The 18,922-nt window shown below is 39.6% G+C and overlaps 3 protein-coding genes across 4 annotated transcripts; 2 read left to right on the forward strand and 1 right to left on the reverse strand.

The window, feature by feature from the left end:
- The first annotated feature begins 3,287 nt into the window (after positions 1 to 3,287).
- On the forward strand, positions 3,288 to 5,350 carry LOC103931734 (ATP synthase subunit epsilon, mitochondrial-like). The gene is made up of 2 exons (XM_009341253.3): positions 3,288 to 3,534; positions 5,126 to 5,350. Exons 1-2 carry the CDS (start codon positions 3,351 to 3,353, stop codon positions 5,152 to 5,154), a joined length of 213 nt encoding a protein of 70 aa, XP_009339528.1. The 5' UTR covers positions 3,288 to 3,350; the 3' UTR covers positions 5,155 to 5,350.
- Positions 5,351 to 7,779: 2,429 nt separating this feature from the next.
- LOC103931735 (exocyst complex component EXO84B-like) lies at positions 7,780 to 14,082 on the forward strand. 2 transcript variants are annotated; one of them, XM_048563911.1, is made up of 8 exons: positions 7,780 to 8,223; positions 8,536 to 8,633; positions 9,621 to 9,754; positions 9,854 to 10,671; positions 10,775 to 11,290; positions 12,256 to 12,441; positions 13,169 to 13,305; positions 13,552 to 14,082. In XM_048563911.1, exons 1-8 carry the CDS (start codon positions 8,080 to 8,082, stop codon positions 13,712 to 13,714), a joined length of 2,196 nt encoding a protein of 731 aa, XP_048419868.1. In that variant the 5' UTR covers positions 7,780 to 8,079; the 3' UTR covers positions 13,715 to 14,082. The 2 variants fall into 2 exon arrangements, with proteins under 2 accessions (XP_048419868.1, XP_009339529.1); XM_009341254.3 differs by having other exon boundaries at positions 7,781 to 8,223; positions 9,621 to 10,671.
- Positions 14,083 to 14,570: 488 nt separating this feature from the next.
- On the reverse strand, positions 14,571 to 18,155 carry LOC103931736 (receptor-like protein kinase). Its single transcript, XM_009341256.3, is given in 4 exon segments — positions 14,571 to 15,053; positions 15,141 to 15,167; positions 15,170 to 17,713; positions 17,716 to 18,155. Coding segments are annotated over 4 exon segments (3,180 nt in total). The 5' UTR covers positions 17,975 to 18,155; the 3' UTR covers positions 14,571 to 14,703.
- Between the last annotated feature and the right edge of the window lie 767 nt (positions 18,156 to 18,922).

Genomic DNA, 18,922 nt, shown 5'->3' on the forward strand with positions numbered 1-18,922 from the left:
AACGGTAGTCCACGGGTAGAAGGCCCAAGGTTTGGCAGCTGCCATAACAGACCCAAGGTAGGAGGCCCAACCCACTGCAGCAGCCCCCAACTACTAACCAGTGAGCTCAGTTGCTCCAAGCCTAGGCCTATGCCTACGAAAACCCAGCAGAGCTAGCCCAACCAGTAGAAGTGGCCTACGGATAGACGGTTTAAGCCCAGCCAGCTGCCAGTCGAGCCTAGCCAGCTATCAACCAAGCCCAAGCCCGTGAGGAGTTAGCCCCAGCCTAACGCCCCCACACACGTGCCGACCTCATAACCGGGTTGGCTCGCCCCACAACCCACTTCGGTGACCCGACCCGTGGCTCAATCCAATCCGAGGCCTATCTCCGACGATCCAGATTTCTACCACCGGTCCAGCAATCGATTCATGGTTATTTTCACCCTACTTTTCTGAATGAATGCTTGCTTTGGGCTCAAGTTTTGTACCTGCAGTCCACTACACTTCCACCATAAATGGAGAAGCCATTTGTCTAGACTCTTCCAATCCGAATGGCGAGCACCACCTTCCCTTCTAGGTAACCAATTTGACAAGCACCCTCACCCAGTAGACCACCTTGGTGAACCAACTCCTTGAGCTTATCGAGATGCAGGGCGCCCCAGATAAGGTGTCTCGAAACATGACAAGGGCGGAAGAACGTGACTCATTCAAGTGACATCCCAGAAAAGAGCAACTCAGCCCATTACGAACCGTGCATTCGAGTAGTGTCCACTCTCATTTGGGTCCCTGGGAAAATGTCTTATCCCTTCTAGATGCCTAGAGAAATGTTCATTCCTAACTCGGCTTATGAGTCAGTGTGCATTCGAGGTTGGCTCTACACTCCGACGAGCACTCAGGACATTCCAGGAAAAACGTCTACACGGTTCATGGTTGCTATTATCCTTCACCCGCTTGACGTAAACCTCAGACAGAATCACATGCTTGTACGCCTTAAGAAAAGCCTGAAATAGCTCATCGGAATTGATATTGACATGTGCAGCCTTGAAATAGCCCATCTTGACGAAAGAACCACCTTGACTGTACCAAGGTGGAAGATACTCATCACTTTTACGATCAGAGGAAGACATCTCAAAGTCCCTGCAAAAAGTATGAAGAAAAATATTTAGAAGGCAACTTGCAAGAAGAAAAAAAAAATTAAATTAAAGAATGATCGAAAAGCCTAGCGCCAAGCCCCATGGCCCAGCTCATCCACATGCCCAGGCCACAAAAAGGCCCAGCCTTCACTCTTTCTCTAACACGCAGTCCGAGCCGTTCCAGCCCAAAGTGGAAGGAGGCCCACGCCTCCCTCTTCCCTTCCTCTTTCGCATGCTCAGCACTCCAAGATAGGCCCAGGCTTCTCGGCCTAAGCCACCAAGACCCAAGAGTTGGCCCGAGCCAATCTCTCCTCTCTCTCTCACTTCACGCTTACATGGTCCCATACCAGCGCTCCAAGCCAACTCAAAGGCTTGCAGCCCGATCCACCAGTGAAGAAGGGAGAGTGCCTCATGCCTTTCTCACTTTCCTCTGCTCTTCAATAAAGCCCAAGGCCATTCGGCCTAATCTGTCAGCAGAAGAGACCTGGCCCATGCTGGTTTCTCTTCTTCGCACCATCAACAGCACTGTGGCACCCTTGCCGCGTGTTCCACATGACCTCGGCCCCTGCTGAGCTAATTTTTCAAGTCTCAAGACTTCCAAAAAATTCAAGAAGAAGAAAATTCAAACTTTTCTTACCTTGGTGTGGCACGGAGAAGAAGAACTACAACGAGAGACGACTCTTTGCAAGGGTAAGAGAAGAAGAAAGCTAGGGGAGGGGGAAGAAAAATTTCCTCTGGCTTCTCTTTCTTGTTGGAATGATGATTGCTCTCCAAATTTATTTAATCCCCTGATTAAAGTAGAATTAAATAGGTATTGGGGACAATTGATTTCTTTTTCCTAGAAGAAGTCTATCTCTAAATAAAGAAAGAAGATCAAGTTCAAATTAGAAAACAACTCTACAAGCCTATGCAGCTTGGGATTACTACATCTAATGCCCTTTTTCCAACGTGCAACCAAACATGTATGAGGGCATTTGTGGAGCCTTAAATAATCCCAAAAATTATAAAGGCAACACATAGACGTTTGCCCAAGAAAGATAGGATTGCCCTTAATAAATGAGCAGGCTTCTCAGATGCTCTCACGTGCAGCTCACACTTCTGAAGGTCCCAGCAGCTAAATATGACTGCCCACAGCTCACCTGCCCTTGGCAAAGAAAAGTCAAAGCATTAAAGATAAGGATTAATTACCCAAATTCTATCTTTAATACATTCCCAATTGAAGATTAACTCCAATCAAAGTAATTCCTATTTAAATCAATTAGGGATAATTACTCTATTATCTCAAGATATTATTTCCTATGTAATATCTTGAGAATATTTCTCCATAAACCCTATCACTATGGCCGGCCCTATCCCTATAAATACCCTACATTCTACTAAATTTCGGTAAGCTTTTGCAACCCTAAAAAGCCATAAACACTTTATTATCCTCAGAGAAACTGACTTAGGCATCGGAGATCCATCGGCCTAACCCCCCCCCCCCCACCTAGTGGGCGCGTCAGGCTTAGGTCCTTGATCAAAGATGTTAATTGTCTTGCAGGTGTATTTTCGTCAAAACCGAAGACCGCGGAAATTTGCACTGACACTATCCACCTCAAATAGATAAGAAAGCAAGTGGATCATGGGACCCCCATTGCAGCAGCATCACATAACTCACTAGACAGAGGTGGGCCTCGTGCTTCTGCTTCCTCAGTGTGGACAGATCAGCTACGGGTGAGCGCACAGATTCCACACTTTCTACAGCTGAGATTGTCTTACAGTTGAGATCTAGTAGTTGAGGCGCGTTCTTGGGTTGTGATAAGTGTGGCGCCCCAACTACAATCCATTCCAACAAATCTTTATTCTGTGACTCGGATTTTTTGACCATTGGAATCCAACGGTTAGTTTTGAATGTTATGGTAAATACGGGGCTAAAATTATAAAGTTAGGGGTGGAAATTATAGATCCCTTACCGTTGGAGGAAAAACTTGTCTAACCTCATGCATATAGATGAATAGCTTAAAACACAGGGCTAAGATTTGGAATTTTTCCACCTTTAGGTTGAAGATAGCCTTACTAGAATTAACAGAGATTTATTCATATAATTGGGCCTTCTCTAATGGCCTCACATTAACATAAAACTCGATAAGGCCCATAAACAAAGCCCATTTGGGATTTAACCACCACTGCAAATTAAAGGGGAGCTTCGTCTAGGTCACTTTGACTGACACACAGAGAGAGCGAAACCAGAGAAAGACAATGGCGTCGAACGCAGCGGCACCGTTTTGGCGCGCAGCCGGTATGACCTACATCACCTACTCCAACATCTGTGCGAATCTGGTTCGTAATTGCCTCAAGGAGCCTTACAAGACCGAAGCCATTTCCCGCGAGAGGGTCCACTTCGCCGTCTCCAAGTGGGCGGAAGGCAAGCCTGAGAAGCCCAGTAAGCTCATCCCCTCATTTATATTTCGGATTTCCGATCTTCATTTCTGTGATTTCTTGTTGATTTTGATGTTAAAAATCTCATATTTTGATCGTTGTTAGTCGTTGATTTCAATCTGTGCGGTTAGGATTCGGGGTTTTTCTCTGATGGAGTGAAATTTTGGGGTTGTCTGGTTAAATGAGATTTAATTTTGTGATGGGCTGATGGAATTCAATTTGCAATGTTGGGTTGTGTAATTGGTGTGATGGAAATGAGTGGCTCAGATGAAAGTTTTGTTGTTTTGGTGTAGCGAGTAGTGGTGAAAATGCATTTGGTTGAATGAAGATTATTTAGGTTCATGAGTTTTCTTCCAGTTTAAGATTTTTTGAAATTGTCAAAGGTGTTAACTTTTAGATGAATCTGGATTTTGTCACGACTAAAAGCGCCTGCGTCGAAGAAAACCTGTTGTGATCGCTTGCTTTGTGTTAGTAAGTTTCAGAGTTGAGGTTTGTGAACTGAGAATGTATCTCTGAACTTTGCACCGTATGACTAGCTTCCGTGGGAATGTATCTCCATTTGTTCAGTTTTAAAAACAATTTGGACCCTTTCTAGCAGCTGCAAATGTTTGTATTTTCCTTATGATACCATTAAGGTAATATGAGGACTGCACTTGCGGGGGATTATCGTTGATGTTGCACGGACACTCCTAAACCCCTAAGCGTCGGAGTGTTGGATAGTAGAACAGTATACCTTGTGTAGTTTGTCATCTCAGCTTATGTTGGACAATAAATTGCAATCCTTCTATATTTTCAGTTTAGCTGTGTTGCTTTAGGTTAGTTGTGCCTGAGGAACTCCTCTTTGGGTTCACCTGCCTGCCAACATATAAGGAATTAAACCGAGAACAAATCCCTCAGAAGAGGGAGGGCAGAAGTTGGGTCCCATTGGGCTACAACTCATGATTGGAAGGAACTCGTCCGCATAATATTGTTTCTTATAGGCTTATAGCATGCCTATGTATATTCTTTTATAACATGTAAGGATTCCGAAACACTATTTAGGCACAATCTGCCTTATTATGCTCAAAGGAGGGCTTCTTATGTTACATGGAATGTGCTTGAAACAAGGCTTTCTTGCCAGGCTCTAATATCTTGTATTCTGGGATTTCTGTTGTGGGTTTTTTACATGTTAAAGTTGTGACTTGGTATGCTTGTTATCGTTATGTTGTATGTTATCAAATCAAATGTCCACTGTGGATTGTTGGTGTGCTGAAATATGAAATTTTGGATTTAGATTTTATTTGTTCATGCTGTGTGTTTTCTCAAAGTCATCCTAATTTATGAGGGTCGATTTTTTCTTGATTTGTCATCGAATGAAGAAAATACAATTTTCTTTTGAAATTATAGATATTCAGAAGGATTGTTAATAATCCTTTTGTTTAAATTTTTGTAATTTCTGATGGGTTAGAATTTTAACAACGTGAATGTAATTGTTCGTATTTGTATTTGATAAATACGTATACATTTGCATGGAAATTTGATTTTTGAACTTTGTAAACCGAATTTTTATCCCGCCAAGCCAGTATTCTCATGGGTGTTTTGTGTTTTCTCAACAGCTGTTCGTACGGATACACCCGAAGCATGAGTTGAGGGAGATGAAGAATTGCTCATGCGCTTGCGTTACACAGATGCTTTTTTTTTTGTTTTTGTTGTCAATTGATAGATGTGATCTGTGTTTCTGCATGATCTTTCTGCTATAATAATGTAATCGACACTGATGAAGTGCTTGGTTATTCTGTAGCGTAATGTATGTGACCAAATGTCAAATTGCATTTCTCGCATCGGCCAAAGGATACAAGCTGTACTCCGTTGTTTCGAAAAACAGGTGCGTTTTGAAATTAGTTGTTTTCTCGTCCCTCGTTTCTTTTCCGAACAAATCGAAGATCCGAATGTATCACTTTGCGGGCGATATTTACATCGGTCCGTAAATTTTGAAGAACATACGTAGTACTGATACATCCTCATCCCAGATGATCCTGTGCGGTTGTCTATACTTGCACATGCATAAGCAATCCAAACGGCCTATCTCAACATAAGATTTGGAGAGTATAACGCGCAACCAACCATAGATTAAACTCCGATTCAGCCACCAATGTGACAAACGCACTTTACTAAATCTGTATAACGCGACATATCTACTCACACTCGCTACAGTTTGGCGACGGCATAACTGAGGATGAGCCATCATAATTGGAGTCATTAGTCCTAAGGTAAGAAGGAATGCCTAGATGATCAGCTTAATTAGCAATTTAGCACCAATAATCATCACCACAAGTACCCTCTTGGAATTAATTAATTTCTCTTGACTTACCATATCATAGCTTTCCCCTCTTCTTCGGCTATCTCAGAGGAGTTGTACACAAATCAATAACACATAAGATATGAACTTTTATGTCAATAATTTACAAATAATCAAAATAAGTTAATATTTCACAATTTAATATGATGATTATTCCGAGTATGATATTTTGTCCAAAAGTTGATAAGAGTAGTTAGCTGGCGGCTGTTGGTCTGCTCTGAGTTTGCGGGTATGGTCAGTGAGTTTTTAAATAGAAATAGAGCGTGACGTGAACATAAAAAATTCAGTTTATTTATTCATTGTAGCATTTCATCAAACGCTTGGTGAGTTTGTTGTTGTTGAGGGAATTTGACAAGTGCTCTTGACTCAGCCTCTTGAGTGCTATCATAATATGCCTAATAGTCATTACATCCAACATTTGGTGGGCATAAAATAGATGAATACCAAACATTGAGAGTCTTTAAAAGACCTTCACATCTATATTTTTCCAGGCTTCGAATGGCCCTAGGACGGACATTGGCCCCATCATACATCCCTCACTGGTTGCGGTTACGATAATAACCTTTCATAAATTATTTTGCATTTATTTTTTCCCTAGAAGACTTATAATTTAATTTTGACAGAAGTTGACACGAGCTTATGTAACGCTGTAGATTATTGTAATATTATCTCTTCTTTTACCGAAGCATAATATTTCATAACTTGAAAAAAGAAATAAAATTTATGATACTCTGATGTATATATATTCGAAAGTAAAATTTTGAGATAGGTGTGGACCAACAAAGGCATATGCTTCCCCAACCACTATGGTGGTGGTGATGCATCGAACGGGAATAAACTAGTAAAGTACCAAACTACTTTCTACCAAACATAAAAAAATATACAACTTTAATTACTCAAACATAATAAATAAATAAATAAAAATTAAGAAAAAAGAGAAAAAAGAAAAAGAAATGCATGGAGATGGAGGGGGAATCTAACCACGGCAGCAGCAGCACAGCCACAGCCTGTATAATACAGTAGGGTAGCACTTGGCATGCAACATAGTTGTTCCCTCTTTATTTTATTTTGGATAAGGATTTTGCAATACAATATTCCATTATTTCCAAAAAAAAAAAAAAAATAATAATAAATAAAAAAAAAAAAGCCTGAGCGCTGTTGTTGGTTGAGACAGCTAGCCTTTCTCCAGTGATGATTTATTTATTTATTTTTTTTATAGATATTTAGTATATTTTTATATAAAAAATTTGTGTATTGCAGATTGGCTCGGTGATTAGAGTTTTTTTGTTCAAGCGGCTCTGTTTTTGTAGTTCAAACCATTATCCTTGTCTTAGTGTAGATTAGAACTAGTAATATCGCGTGTAATTTTTGTTTTTGAACAAATATTATCTATATTAAGGGGTGAGAAAGTGAGTTAAGTCTCACAATGACTAGCAATAATATAGTTCACTTTCGTCTTTTGCAAGAATTGAATATATGACTTCTCAAATATAAGTGAAGAGAAATACTCCTAAATCGTAGTACTAAGTGACAATATCATTTGTATTTAACAGCTGGTTGACAAACCTAATTGAACTAAGAAATGATTAAAGTGTTTGACCAAGAAGAATAATCATGTTTTAAATGTTTTAAAGCCGAAGTTAGTCATTTCTTCCATCATTGGTTTAGCTGGACATGTACTCAATTTTATGAATATTTGTGTGAAAACTCTACATAATACAAATGTAGAAAAATACGTCACACAATAATTACGTATTTGTAATAACGGTAGTCCTAAATCAAACAAGATTTAACGAGAACTAAACTTAAAACTTTTTGCTTACTTAAATAGATAGCATTAAACTGTAGATTGTAATAATGGTGTCGATTGAAGTAAATCAAGAACTATCCTTTTGTTTTTAGGTAAAAAAAATCCCAAAAAAACTATACAAAGATGTAGTAAGTGCACAACTGGAGCCAGTAAACCAAACCGTCCCTCCATCACATTCCCGTTTCCTCTCTCTCTCTTCACCAGAACACGCTTCGTGAGCACTTCTCTCTCTCTCTCTCTTCGCTTGGTTCGGAAGCTCAACTTCCATGGCCTAATTTCCACCGGCGAATAGTTTTGCAATTCCCTTTTTGCCCTCGCCGGATCGGTCGCCCGTTTGCTCCCCGCATCCCTAATTTCGGAGCTGCTGGTTCAGCTGATTGATCTGATCTGTCCGGCGATTCATGGCTTCGGCGAAGATGGCCCGGTCGAGAGGCACGCCGGTTAAAGAGAACGGCGTCAAGCTTGAGGAAGGCCTCAATGTCTTCAAGTCTGACAAGTTCGATTCCCAGAGCTACGTCCAGTCACGATGCTCCCTCAACGAGAAGGTCACTTTCTTCTATTCATATACATATATACATTACATACACACATATATGTTGGTGTATGTATGCCTGTTTTTTGTGCTCGATGTTGTATATTTTATGCTGTTTGGTTGCTGAGAAACCATGGGAAAGTGAAAGAACGAACTTTCAGGATTCTTGAATTGATGATGGAATGGAATTCTATCTTTGTTTAATTGTAGAATTTGGTTTCTTGAAACAATTCCGAGAGATGCTATGAAGTTCGAATTTTCAAAATTGCGGAATCGTAAGGGATACAAGTTAAATATAAGACAATTATGTTCATATCTTTTGCAGGATATAAGACAATTATGTTCATATCTTTTGGACTTGAAAAGAGCTTCCGCAGAGGAAATGCGTAGAAGTGTCTATGCTAACTATTCAGCATTCATACGGTGAGTTTTCTTTAGATGGTTAATGTGACAAATTGATGAGTTCATAGTGTATATGCAACTTTACCGGTTTATATTCTGAGGTGCTTCGCAATAACAGCACTCCCTTCGCTTGTTGGTAATGCTTAGTATATGTTTGGGGATTTGGGTTGCCTAGCTTGATACATTTGATTTACGCATGATTTGGATAGTGCGATTCTTTAGTTTTAAAATGTACTTTGTACAATATCCCACCACTTCCAGCTCTAACTAAAAAGTAAAAGAAAATCTCGTTTGGCTATTTAGAGTTTAGACCAAGTTCACAAAATATAAAATTTCACCTGTTTCAAGTGGTTGCATGGCCATTCTCTTGGTAGTTTGGATTTTGCTGCTGTGTTTATGTCATAGTATTCCAGCTTACCGACGTATTTTTTAACTCTTCGGAGTTTAGACTAATTAAACTTGAGATACAAAATGTTACTTGTATGTGGTGCAGATTATAGTAATTGTAATTTTTTTTCTTTTATGAGTTAAAACGTTTTGGATTTGTATGTGTTTGTTTATTGTTGCTTTATACAATTGTTAAAAATTGGTATTCATGGTAGTTTTAGTGCCAATGTAGTCACAGTCAAGGTGATTGTATATCTCCTTAAACTTTCATTTATTTTTTTTATGTTTCCGTTTTTGTTATTAGAATTTCTGTTCTTGTTTCTTTAGATGATCCAATTGATAAAATATGATACCCACGGTTGTTTGGTGCCAAAACAGTCAGTCAATGTGATTGTTTATGTCCTTAAACTAGGACTTATTTTTTCATTTTTTTGCTTTGTTATTAGAAATTTCCGTTCTTGTCTACCTCTTGGTCTGGTCAACTCTGTTTACTTGAATGCAATTTTCAAATTCTATTGGAAGGTTAAGCCAGTTAATCGTCAGTTTGAGTCATTCCATTTGATAAAAATTATTCATCGAGTGCTATTTGGATTTTACGTAAATTGTATTTCTTACTCACAGCACCTCCAAAGAGATATCAGATTTGGAGGGGGAGCTATCCTCTATCAGAAACCTGCTATCCACTCAAGCTGCTTTGATTCATGGTCTAGCTGAGGGAGTAAACATCGATTCCCTATCTAAATCTGTTCCTGAAGGTACTAGTGAAAATGGTGTATTAAGTTTTGAAGATAGAGATCCTACAGACCTGGAGAAATGGTTAATAGAATTTCCTGATCTCTTGGATGTTCTATTAGCGGAAAGGAGAGTGGATGAAGCTTTAGATGCCCTAGATGAAGGTGAACGTGTGGCTGCTGAAGCAAAACAACTGAAGATGTTGGATCAAGCTTTGCTCATGTCTCTGCAGACTTCCATTGTTGAACGCAGGCAAAGGTTAGCTGATCAGCTTGCTGAGGCTGCTTGCCAGCCTTCTACGCGCGGTGGTGAACTTCGTGCAGCTATCTCAGCACTGAAAAGGCTTGGGGATGGCCCTCGTGCACACAGTTTGCTGCTCAATGCACATTTCCAAAGATATCAGTATAATATGCAAAGCCTTCGTCCATCAAGCACCTCTTATGGAGGAGCTTATACTGCTGCACTCTCACAGTTGGTGTTCTCTGCTATTGCTCAAGCTGCCAGTGATTCGTCAGCGATATTTGGCAAGGAACCAAATTATACTTCTGAGCTTGTGATGTGGGCAATAAACCAAACCGAGGCTTTTGCCTCTCTTACTAAAAGACATGCATTAGCTTCATCAGCTGCTGCTGGGGGGTTACGAGCTGCTGCAGAGTGTGTTCAAATAGCATTAGGGCATTGTTCCTTGTTGGAAGCTCGTGGTTTGGCACTTTGTCCTGTACTTTTGAAACTCTTTAGGCCTAGTGTTGAACAAGCACTAGACGCTAATTTAAAAAGAATCGAGGAAAGCACTGCTGCCTTAGCTGCTGCTGATGACTGGGTACTTACATATGCTCCAACTGCTACACGGCAACCTGGCAGGCCTTCATCCCTCGGTAATATGACAGCGTTCCAACATAAGCTTACAAGTAGTGCACATCGGTTCAATTTCATGGTCCAGGTAAATCATTTTTCTACCGCATAAAATCAATTAATCAATTTTCTGTGTAGTTGTATGCGATCCCTTATTTTATTGTGGCCTCATAGATTACCTGATCTTGCAGGATTTCTTTGAGGATGTAGGACCATTGCTCAGTATGCAGTTGGGCGGTCAGACATTGGAGGGTTTGTTCCAAGTATTTAATTCATATGTGAACATGCTTATAAAAGCATTACCGGGTTCAATGGAGGAAGAAGCAAACTTTGAAGGTTCTGGGAATAAAATTGTCAGTGTAGCTGAGAATGAAGCCCAACAGATTGCTTTGCTGGCAAATGCATCCTTATTAGCAGAGGAACTGCTTCCACGCGCAGCCATGAAGCTGTCTCCACTGAATCAGGTTGCTTACAGGGATGATCTACGTAGAAGATCATCAGATAGGCAAAACCGGCATCCTGAGCAAAGGGAGTGGAAGAGGCGGCTTGTCAGCTCGGTTGATAGATTAAAAGATAGTTTCTGTCGTCAGCATGCTCTAGATCTCATTTTTACAGAGGATGGTGATAGCCATCTTACTGCTGATATGTACATAAACATGGACGCGAATGTGGAAGAGGTTGATTGGTTCCCATCCTTAATATTCCAGGTATGCTGAATAATGATTTTGTCCGGCATAATTTCTGCTTGGACTCATTTCTTTTCCTTCTTTTTAGACATCATGCTATTCACAGTTGGTGCTACTCAGTTCTAAATGTTCCTCTGCTAGTTTGCTTTGCATGTTTAATTCCCTCGTTGATGTCCTCTATGGTTAAGAAAGGGTTAAGGAAATTTAATAGGACCTCCCCTTGTGACTTGTGTTGCTGAACTTCTTGTTGGAGGATGTCAAAGTTGTTATAAAACAAATGTCTGATATATAATGAGTGTTGTCTATTAATATATATATATATATATATATGTGTGTGTGTGTGTGTGTGTGTGTGTAATATATATATATATATATATTTTATGTCTTGTATAACTAACATCGGTATTCATGTATACATTAATATATTTTTGTTATTTTAAGTTTATCCTTTTTCCCCATACCATGACTTGAAAGTTCTCTTACCAAAAATACTGTCAATCGTTGCCTGTGCTTTAAGTGCCATTCTATTATTACTCATTAGAGAGATTCTACATATATAGGCTACACATGTATGGCAATTAAACTTATTTTTAAAATATTTCAACACAAAAAAAAACGTATTAGAAAAATATTTCTGAACACTGTAGATTTTTATATTCATGTCTCCTTGCATGATACCTTGAAATTGGACTAATTACCTTAAGTGATATGGTCACATGAAGATTATCAGGTGTGGCATGCCGTCTTTACGTGATTCATACTTATACTTCTTGTTCATTATTGTTCAATTTGTAAGCGAGAACATGAGAATTGACCAAAAAGTTCTGAGGGTCATATGATATTTCCGCTTTTATATGTGTATAATGTATATGCATATTCAACTTTTTTGTGGAGTATAAGATCCTGAGTATTTTAAACTATTTACGTGCTTTATTTATTGTCTTTTTCAAGTCCTAATTTTCTTTTGTTAACTTTTCCGAATTCAGGAACTTTTTGTAAAACTAAACAGAATGGCCAGTATAGCCGCAGAAATGTTTGTAGGCAGGGAAAGGTTTGCTACATTGCTTCTAATGAGACTAACAGAAACTGTCATACTGTGGCTTTCGGAAGACCAGAGCTTTTGGGATGATATTGAGGATGGGCCACCTTTAGGTCCTCTTGGCTTACAACAAGTACGTAATTTCCGGTCACACCATCTAATTTACTGTCTTTTGTTGTGTTTCTTTTGATCATCCGTCGTTGTGAATCCAATATAACAACCCAAAGCTTACACCTACAAGCAATAAGAAACACATAGTCATAATCATGTGAAGGGATATTCCTACTTTTGCAACGTAAGAAGGAACTATATCATACAAGAAAGAAAGAAAGTAATCAAAGATCTCACATGTAGAAACAAAGAAAAGAGGATGGAAGGAAAAATCTTGGATTGGTATATTTTGTGAGGGAGGGAGAGTCGGGCCTGCAACTGTGATAGCTCTAGTTGTTTACGTAACTCTCTTTCCGTGCTGCAACTATATCTCCAACCTATCAAACATGAAAATGACTTACCCTTATATCAGGATACTAAGTATTTTGTAGCCTGGCCTTTCGTGATGATATGCGGATGCCCAGTTTTACTAACTGATAATTTATACAACCTAACATTTGGTGCCTACAACATTGTGATGATATTGATCCTAAATAGAAACGTAACCTTAATATCGTTATTGAATCTAAAGCAATTGTGAGGAAATAATGCAGATTACAGGAAATGGTGACCAGATACTAAAGAACATTAAAAGGGTCCTAACAAGAACTCATACTCTATACATGATAGCTGTCTTCTCCCGTCTTAATTTTGGGGAGTCTCCTCATTGAACACCCACTTGTATATTAACTTGTTTCATCTGTGTGCAGTTCTATCTGGATATGAAGTTTGTCATACTCTTTGCTTCTCAAAGTCGTTACCTATCTCGAAATTTGAATCGAGCTATTAACGAAATCATATCTAAAGCCATGGCAGCATTTTCTGCAACTGGCATGGATCCCAATAGGTATGTTACTTCATTTAGGTTGCTCATTTTTCATCAACGATAATATACATGCATACATGTAGGTGTATAAACGTAAAACACCTGTCGTAAAGAAGTTGTGTAAAACCTTCCAGTACGACACCCATCTATTTGTGCTGGACACTTTTATCCTTATAAGTAATTCTAATTTTGCTGTGATTGCACGACGTATTGTACTGCTTTTGAGCCGTTGATATAACTTATACTGAGTTTTAAATTTTGTTTCAGTGTGCTTCCGGAAGATGAATGGTTCAATGAAGTCTGTCAAGACGCAATTGAAAGATTAAGTGGAAAACCAAAAGCTGTGAACGGTGATCGGGATCTTAGTAGCCCAACCGCCTCTGTTTCGGCACAGTCAATCTCATCTGTTAGATCTCACGGGAGTTCCTGAGGCGCATCAAGTTTCATCTCTCTGTAAATTAGATAGAGAACTATCCTTGTATCCTTTAGAATTCTTTTTCCCCTCCAATATAATAATTTTTGTTTACCATTTTTAGTTTCCGTCATCCTTTTTCCTTGCTTTTTTTCTGTAGGGATGACATTTCGTGTCACAAGGCTAGGAATTCTTTTGAATGATTTGAGTTTGTAAAGTTGTTGATTGCAATTGTTTGATCGGAATACAAAATTTGTATTATTCTTAGACAAGGTCGGGTGGATTCCCAGAATCTGTATTGATGTCGTCGAAACCCCGAATTCATGTGAATAATGTTTTGTTTGATGGAGCCATGGGCAGTCGTTCTCATGGAAGATCTGTTTCTTTGTTCGAGTGTACTTTCTTTTCATTGAGAAAATATGACATTCCAATGTGCATAATATGCCGTACGGTATACTGCATTCCTTTTAGAATTAGCAACATCCGAGAGAATTCGTTACTAATACTCTACGTCCATGAAATATCATTCATTTCGATCACCGGTGTGACGATCACACTAATATGCGCTTTCTGTGAAGATCCCGGGCTCTTTTAAATCTGCCCAATTTGACGTCCACACTTCAGAAAAGCTTGAAAAGATTTTGTTCACTCATGTCCTACTTTTGCGACTCAATAGTCTCAAATAAGTTCTTCTCCTCACTCTGCCTCGGTCATTATATGGAACAGGTTCACCGTTATCGTGACATCCCATCCAATACAACACAATATTATTGGACCAGGATGTCAAGTGGCAATGAACCCATTCCATATAAGTTGCCAGAGAGGGTGAGGGAGAGGGGGAGGGAGAGAGAGAGAGAGAGAGAGAGAGAGAGTACTTGAAGTGAATTCCATAAATCTAACCTACATTGCACATGTTTACAGATGCATCACTATCCACTAAGATTACACCCGGTATAAAGCAGATTAAATATACAGGCTACAATAATCGATCTGGGAAAGTTAAAAAGCTAGCCCTTTATGCTTCTCACTTTGGAATCTGCATCTAACAATTGCTTGATCACATCTCTCATTGTGGGTCTTCTTTTCGGATCTTTCTCAGTACATCTGAAAGCCACCATAAGAGCGTCAATAACTTGATCCATGATGTTTGAATCCAGAAGTTCCTCCTTAAGGCTTGAATCGACGATCTGATCAATTTGTTCCGTGCTGCTCCACACTGACCTAGCCCATTCTACAATGTCAGTTTGCTCCATAAATGATGGATCCAATGCCTTCTTTCTTGTTATCAGCTCAAGTAAAACAACCCCATAACTGTACACATCAGATTCCACGCTCTTTGCTGTTCGAAATGCATTTTCTGTAACAAACCACGGAAAATACTTTAGTTCATTAAGTGCATGAATGTACAAACATTTCTGAATCGAAAATAAACCAGAAGAATTACCTGGTGCAATATATCCGGTTGTACCACAACTGCGATGGATGTTGCTGCAGAAGACTGATGATCCAAAAGTTTCGCAATACCAAAATCACCGATATGGGGCTCCATGTCAGAGTCCAAGAGGATGTTCATTGGTTTGATGTCTCGATGCACTATAGGGGGATCACAATCATAATGGAGATATTCCAACCCATATGCAGTTCCAAGCGCTATCCTATAGCGGACACTCCACTTGAGAGTTGGCGGGGGTTTGATTTCATGTAAAACATCATAAAGGCTCCCATTTTGCATGTACCGATACAATATCAAACCGTGGTCTTTTCCTAACCAGAAGTCTTCCAATCTAACCAGATTCCGGTGCCTAATCAACCCAAGTGTTTGAATTTCTCTAATCATGCTCAAACGCCTTCCTTCGTGCCCTGCAAATTGAAGCTTCTTGACTGCATAATCTTTGTCTGGAGCCAAAGAGGCCTTATAGACTGTTCCATGGGCTCCTCTCCCAATGATATAGTGATCATTTAGGTTTTCTGTAGCCTCGAGTACCGTGTTGAGCAAGGCAGATGGCCCCCCTAGAGCAGAGATCTCAAAGTCATGCTTGGTCTTTTTGCGCAAGAGGAACAGATAAATCAGCCCATAAAGCACAAAAACAACAAACATCGAAGATCCTAGAGCTATAAATGCAATTTGCACTTTACTAAGGCCTTTCTGGTTGCTTGGTGGACTGTTGCAAGATTTAAAACTGTTCTTTCCTGCGCACATTGAGCCACATGATGGAAGGTAATTGACACATATGTAGGGATTGCCCAAAAATGACACTGGGGATGAGCTCAACAGGTTCATCAATGTCTCTGGTACTGGACCTGTGAAGTTGTTGTCTGAAACGTTAACCTCAGTTAGTGAACTCATATCGCCGAGAACTTTTAAAGTCCCTGTCAAATTGTTACGAGAAAGATCTAGTCGTTGGAGCCTTATCAGTTTCCCTAGCTCTGAAGGAATCAGACCTGTCAATGCATTGTTGCTAAGATTTAATGCATAAAACATACTCTGCAATGTTCCAATTGCTGATGGAATCACACCTCCGAATAGATTTCCACCAAGTTGTAGCTCTGAAAGCTTTTCGAACTCTGACAAGAAAGTTGGGATGCCGCCAGTAAAGCTGTTGTCGCTTAAAATCAGTGTTGATAAAACTGTCCAACTTCTCAGACTTGACGGAATGGAGCCATTCAACAAATTGGACCGCACATCGAACTTATCCATTTTGGTACAATTCGATAGTTGAGGAGGCAGAGAACCAATCAAATTGTTCTGGAAAAGAACCAAAGTACGTAGCTCTGCAAGCTTCCCCAGCTCCTGCGGTATAGGTCCAGTTAACCTATTCATGGACAAATTGATGGTTGTGAGGTTGCCACAGTTTTGCAAGCTTGATGGAATTGCTCCACTTATCTCATTGCTGCTGATGTCCATATAATTGAGGTTTGGATTTTTTGCAAATTCCGGGAGAGCTCCGGTCAGGTTATTCTGTTCAAGCTTCAACCTCCAAAGTGTAGAGCAGTTTCCAACATCAGAAGGTATGGAACCTTGAAGTCGATTGGACGCCAAAGTCAACACCCTTAACCTCTTTCCATGGCAAAGATTTGGAGGGATTGTACCAGTGAAGTTATTATTCAGAAAATCTAACTGCACTAAACTGCTGTTAATCCCCAGACCTTGAGGTATAACTCCAGAAAAGAGGTTGTTAAACAACGAAATATTCTGCAGTTGCTTCAGCTCAGTCATCTCTACAGGCAGCTCCCCGGTGAGGTTATTATTGTACACAAGGATTTGCTGAAGACTCTGAATCTTCCAAATGCTAACTGGGATTTCACCAGTTAACCTGTTCTCAAACAATTCAAGATCCTGCAATTTCAGCGTCCCCAATTCACTAGGAATTTCTCCCTCAAGTTGGTTTGTATACAAATGTAGTCCTGTTAAGGACTTGCATTTACCAAGTTCGGGAGGTATTTTCCCAGACAAACGGTTCTCAGGAAGGCGCAGAAGTTCAAGCTTCTCTAGTTGGCCAAAGGAAGACGGGATAGTCCCCGTTAAGTTGCTATTCACAGCACCAAACTCTGTTAAATTACTACAATTTCCCAGACTTGATGGAAGACCTCCACTAAACTGATTGCGTGACAAATCCAAGAAAATCAAATTCTTGCAATCCCCAGAACCCAAATCAATCCTACCGTCGAGACGATTACCACTAACTTGAAGATACACTAGGTTCCCAAGATTGTTCAGACTCTTAGGCAGGGCTCCACTCAAATGGTTGTCATCCAAATACAACTCCTCCAATTTACTCAAATTCCCAACATTTGCAGGGATGGAACCATTCAAACTATTCCTATACAGATATATATAAACCAAGCTGGAAATCGAAAACAAGGGTTCAGGGATTTCACCAGAAAATCGATTTTCTGATAAGTCCAAGTACTCAAGTAAACTACAGTTGGCCAACCCAACTGGGATTTTGCCAGAAAAACTATTGGAACCCAGAGCAAGAGTCTGCAGATACCTAAAGCTGCCAACTTGAGGCCCAGTTGGCCAGAAATTCCAAACCCAGTGAGGTTTAAGGCAACCACATTGTCGGATTTATCACATTGGATTCCAACCCATTGGCATGGATTGGAATCAGAGGCATTCCAGGTGGAGGATATGGGGGATGGGATTACAGTCCAGTACTTGAGGAGGGACAACAGCGCCACCCCATCAGAGCTCAAACTAGATACAATAGGTATGGGCACAGAGAAGCAGAATAACAAGAAGAAGAAGAAGAAGAAATTGAAAGGGTAAAGCTTCATACTTTGGTATATAATTAGTTGAAGAAAAAGAAAATTACTTGGTAAAGATTTGAGCTTTAGCTACTGCATGCAGATTCAGCTTTCCTTTGCATTTGAATGAGTTGGAAACTGAGTGGTTTGAAGAGAGAGAGAGAGAGAGAGAGAGAGAGAGAGAGAGAGAGAGAGAGAATTGTGTTGGGACTTTGGTGGTAAGCTAGCTGGTTTAAGCTTGCACAGGAAAACCCAGCAGCATGTAGATAAGTAGACTCAATTGGCCTTTTGAATAAGTTTGAAATGAGTTGGAAACTAAGTAGAAAATTGTTAAGAGAGAAACAGAGGAGAGAAAGGATTGTGTTGGCTATTTGGTATGTCGGTTGACGTTTAAATAACAGAGTTGATGGTTTCCAAAAATAATAATAATAATACCAGAGTTGATATGACTCTGTCATCTGGTCAGATCCACGTTTTGAAGACATTCTGTGGACTTTGAGTCATGTTTCATACTCTAACAGAAGACAGAACCGATAAAAGATAAAGACTCTTTCTTGTGTTTATGTGTGTGTTATTTAACAACCAAAAAAGTCATAAAAAAATTCAAATTGTGTGTTTCTGGGTGTGAACAAAACATAAAGATAGATACTCTAAAGTGGAAATTATGTGATGAAATCAGTGGGTGTTTTCACACACACCATACCTGCGAGGAAGAATGGCTTCCACTTTTTGACCACAACTTTTAAGAGAATTGTTATTAGTACTCTAAAAATCTCATTCTACACTCCTCACAAGTGTATTTTTATTTTCTAATTATAAAAAATTTAGAATGCAAAATGAAATTTTGAAATACTAATAACAGTCCCGAAAAAGAATTACTTTAATTACTTAGCGTTCGATGTTAGTCGTCCATTACCTACTATTGAAGAAAATTGCTAAATATATGAGTTTTTATTCTATTTAAAGTTGGTTGAAACT

The sequence above is a fragment of a genome, unplaced genomic scaffold, assembly GCF_019419815.1.
Source record: "Pyrus x bretschneideri cultivar Hongxiangsu unplaced genomic scaffold, Pyrus_bretschneideri_v1 Contig37, whole genome shotgun sequence".
Lineage (NCBI taxonomy): Eukaryota > Viridiplantae > Streptophyta > Magnoliopsida > Rosales > Rosaceae > Pyrus > Pyrus x bretschneideri.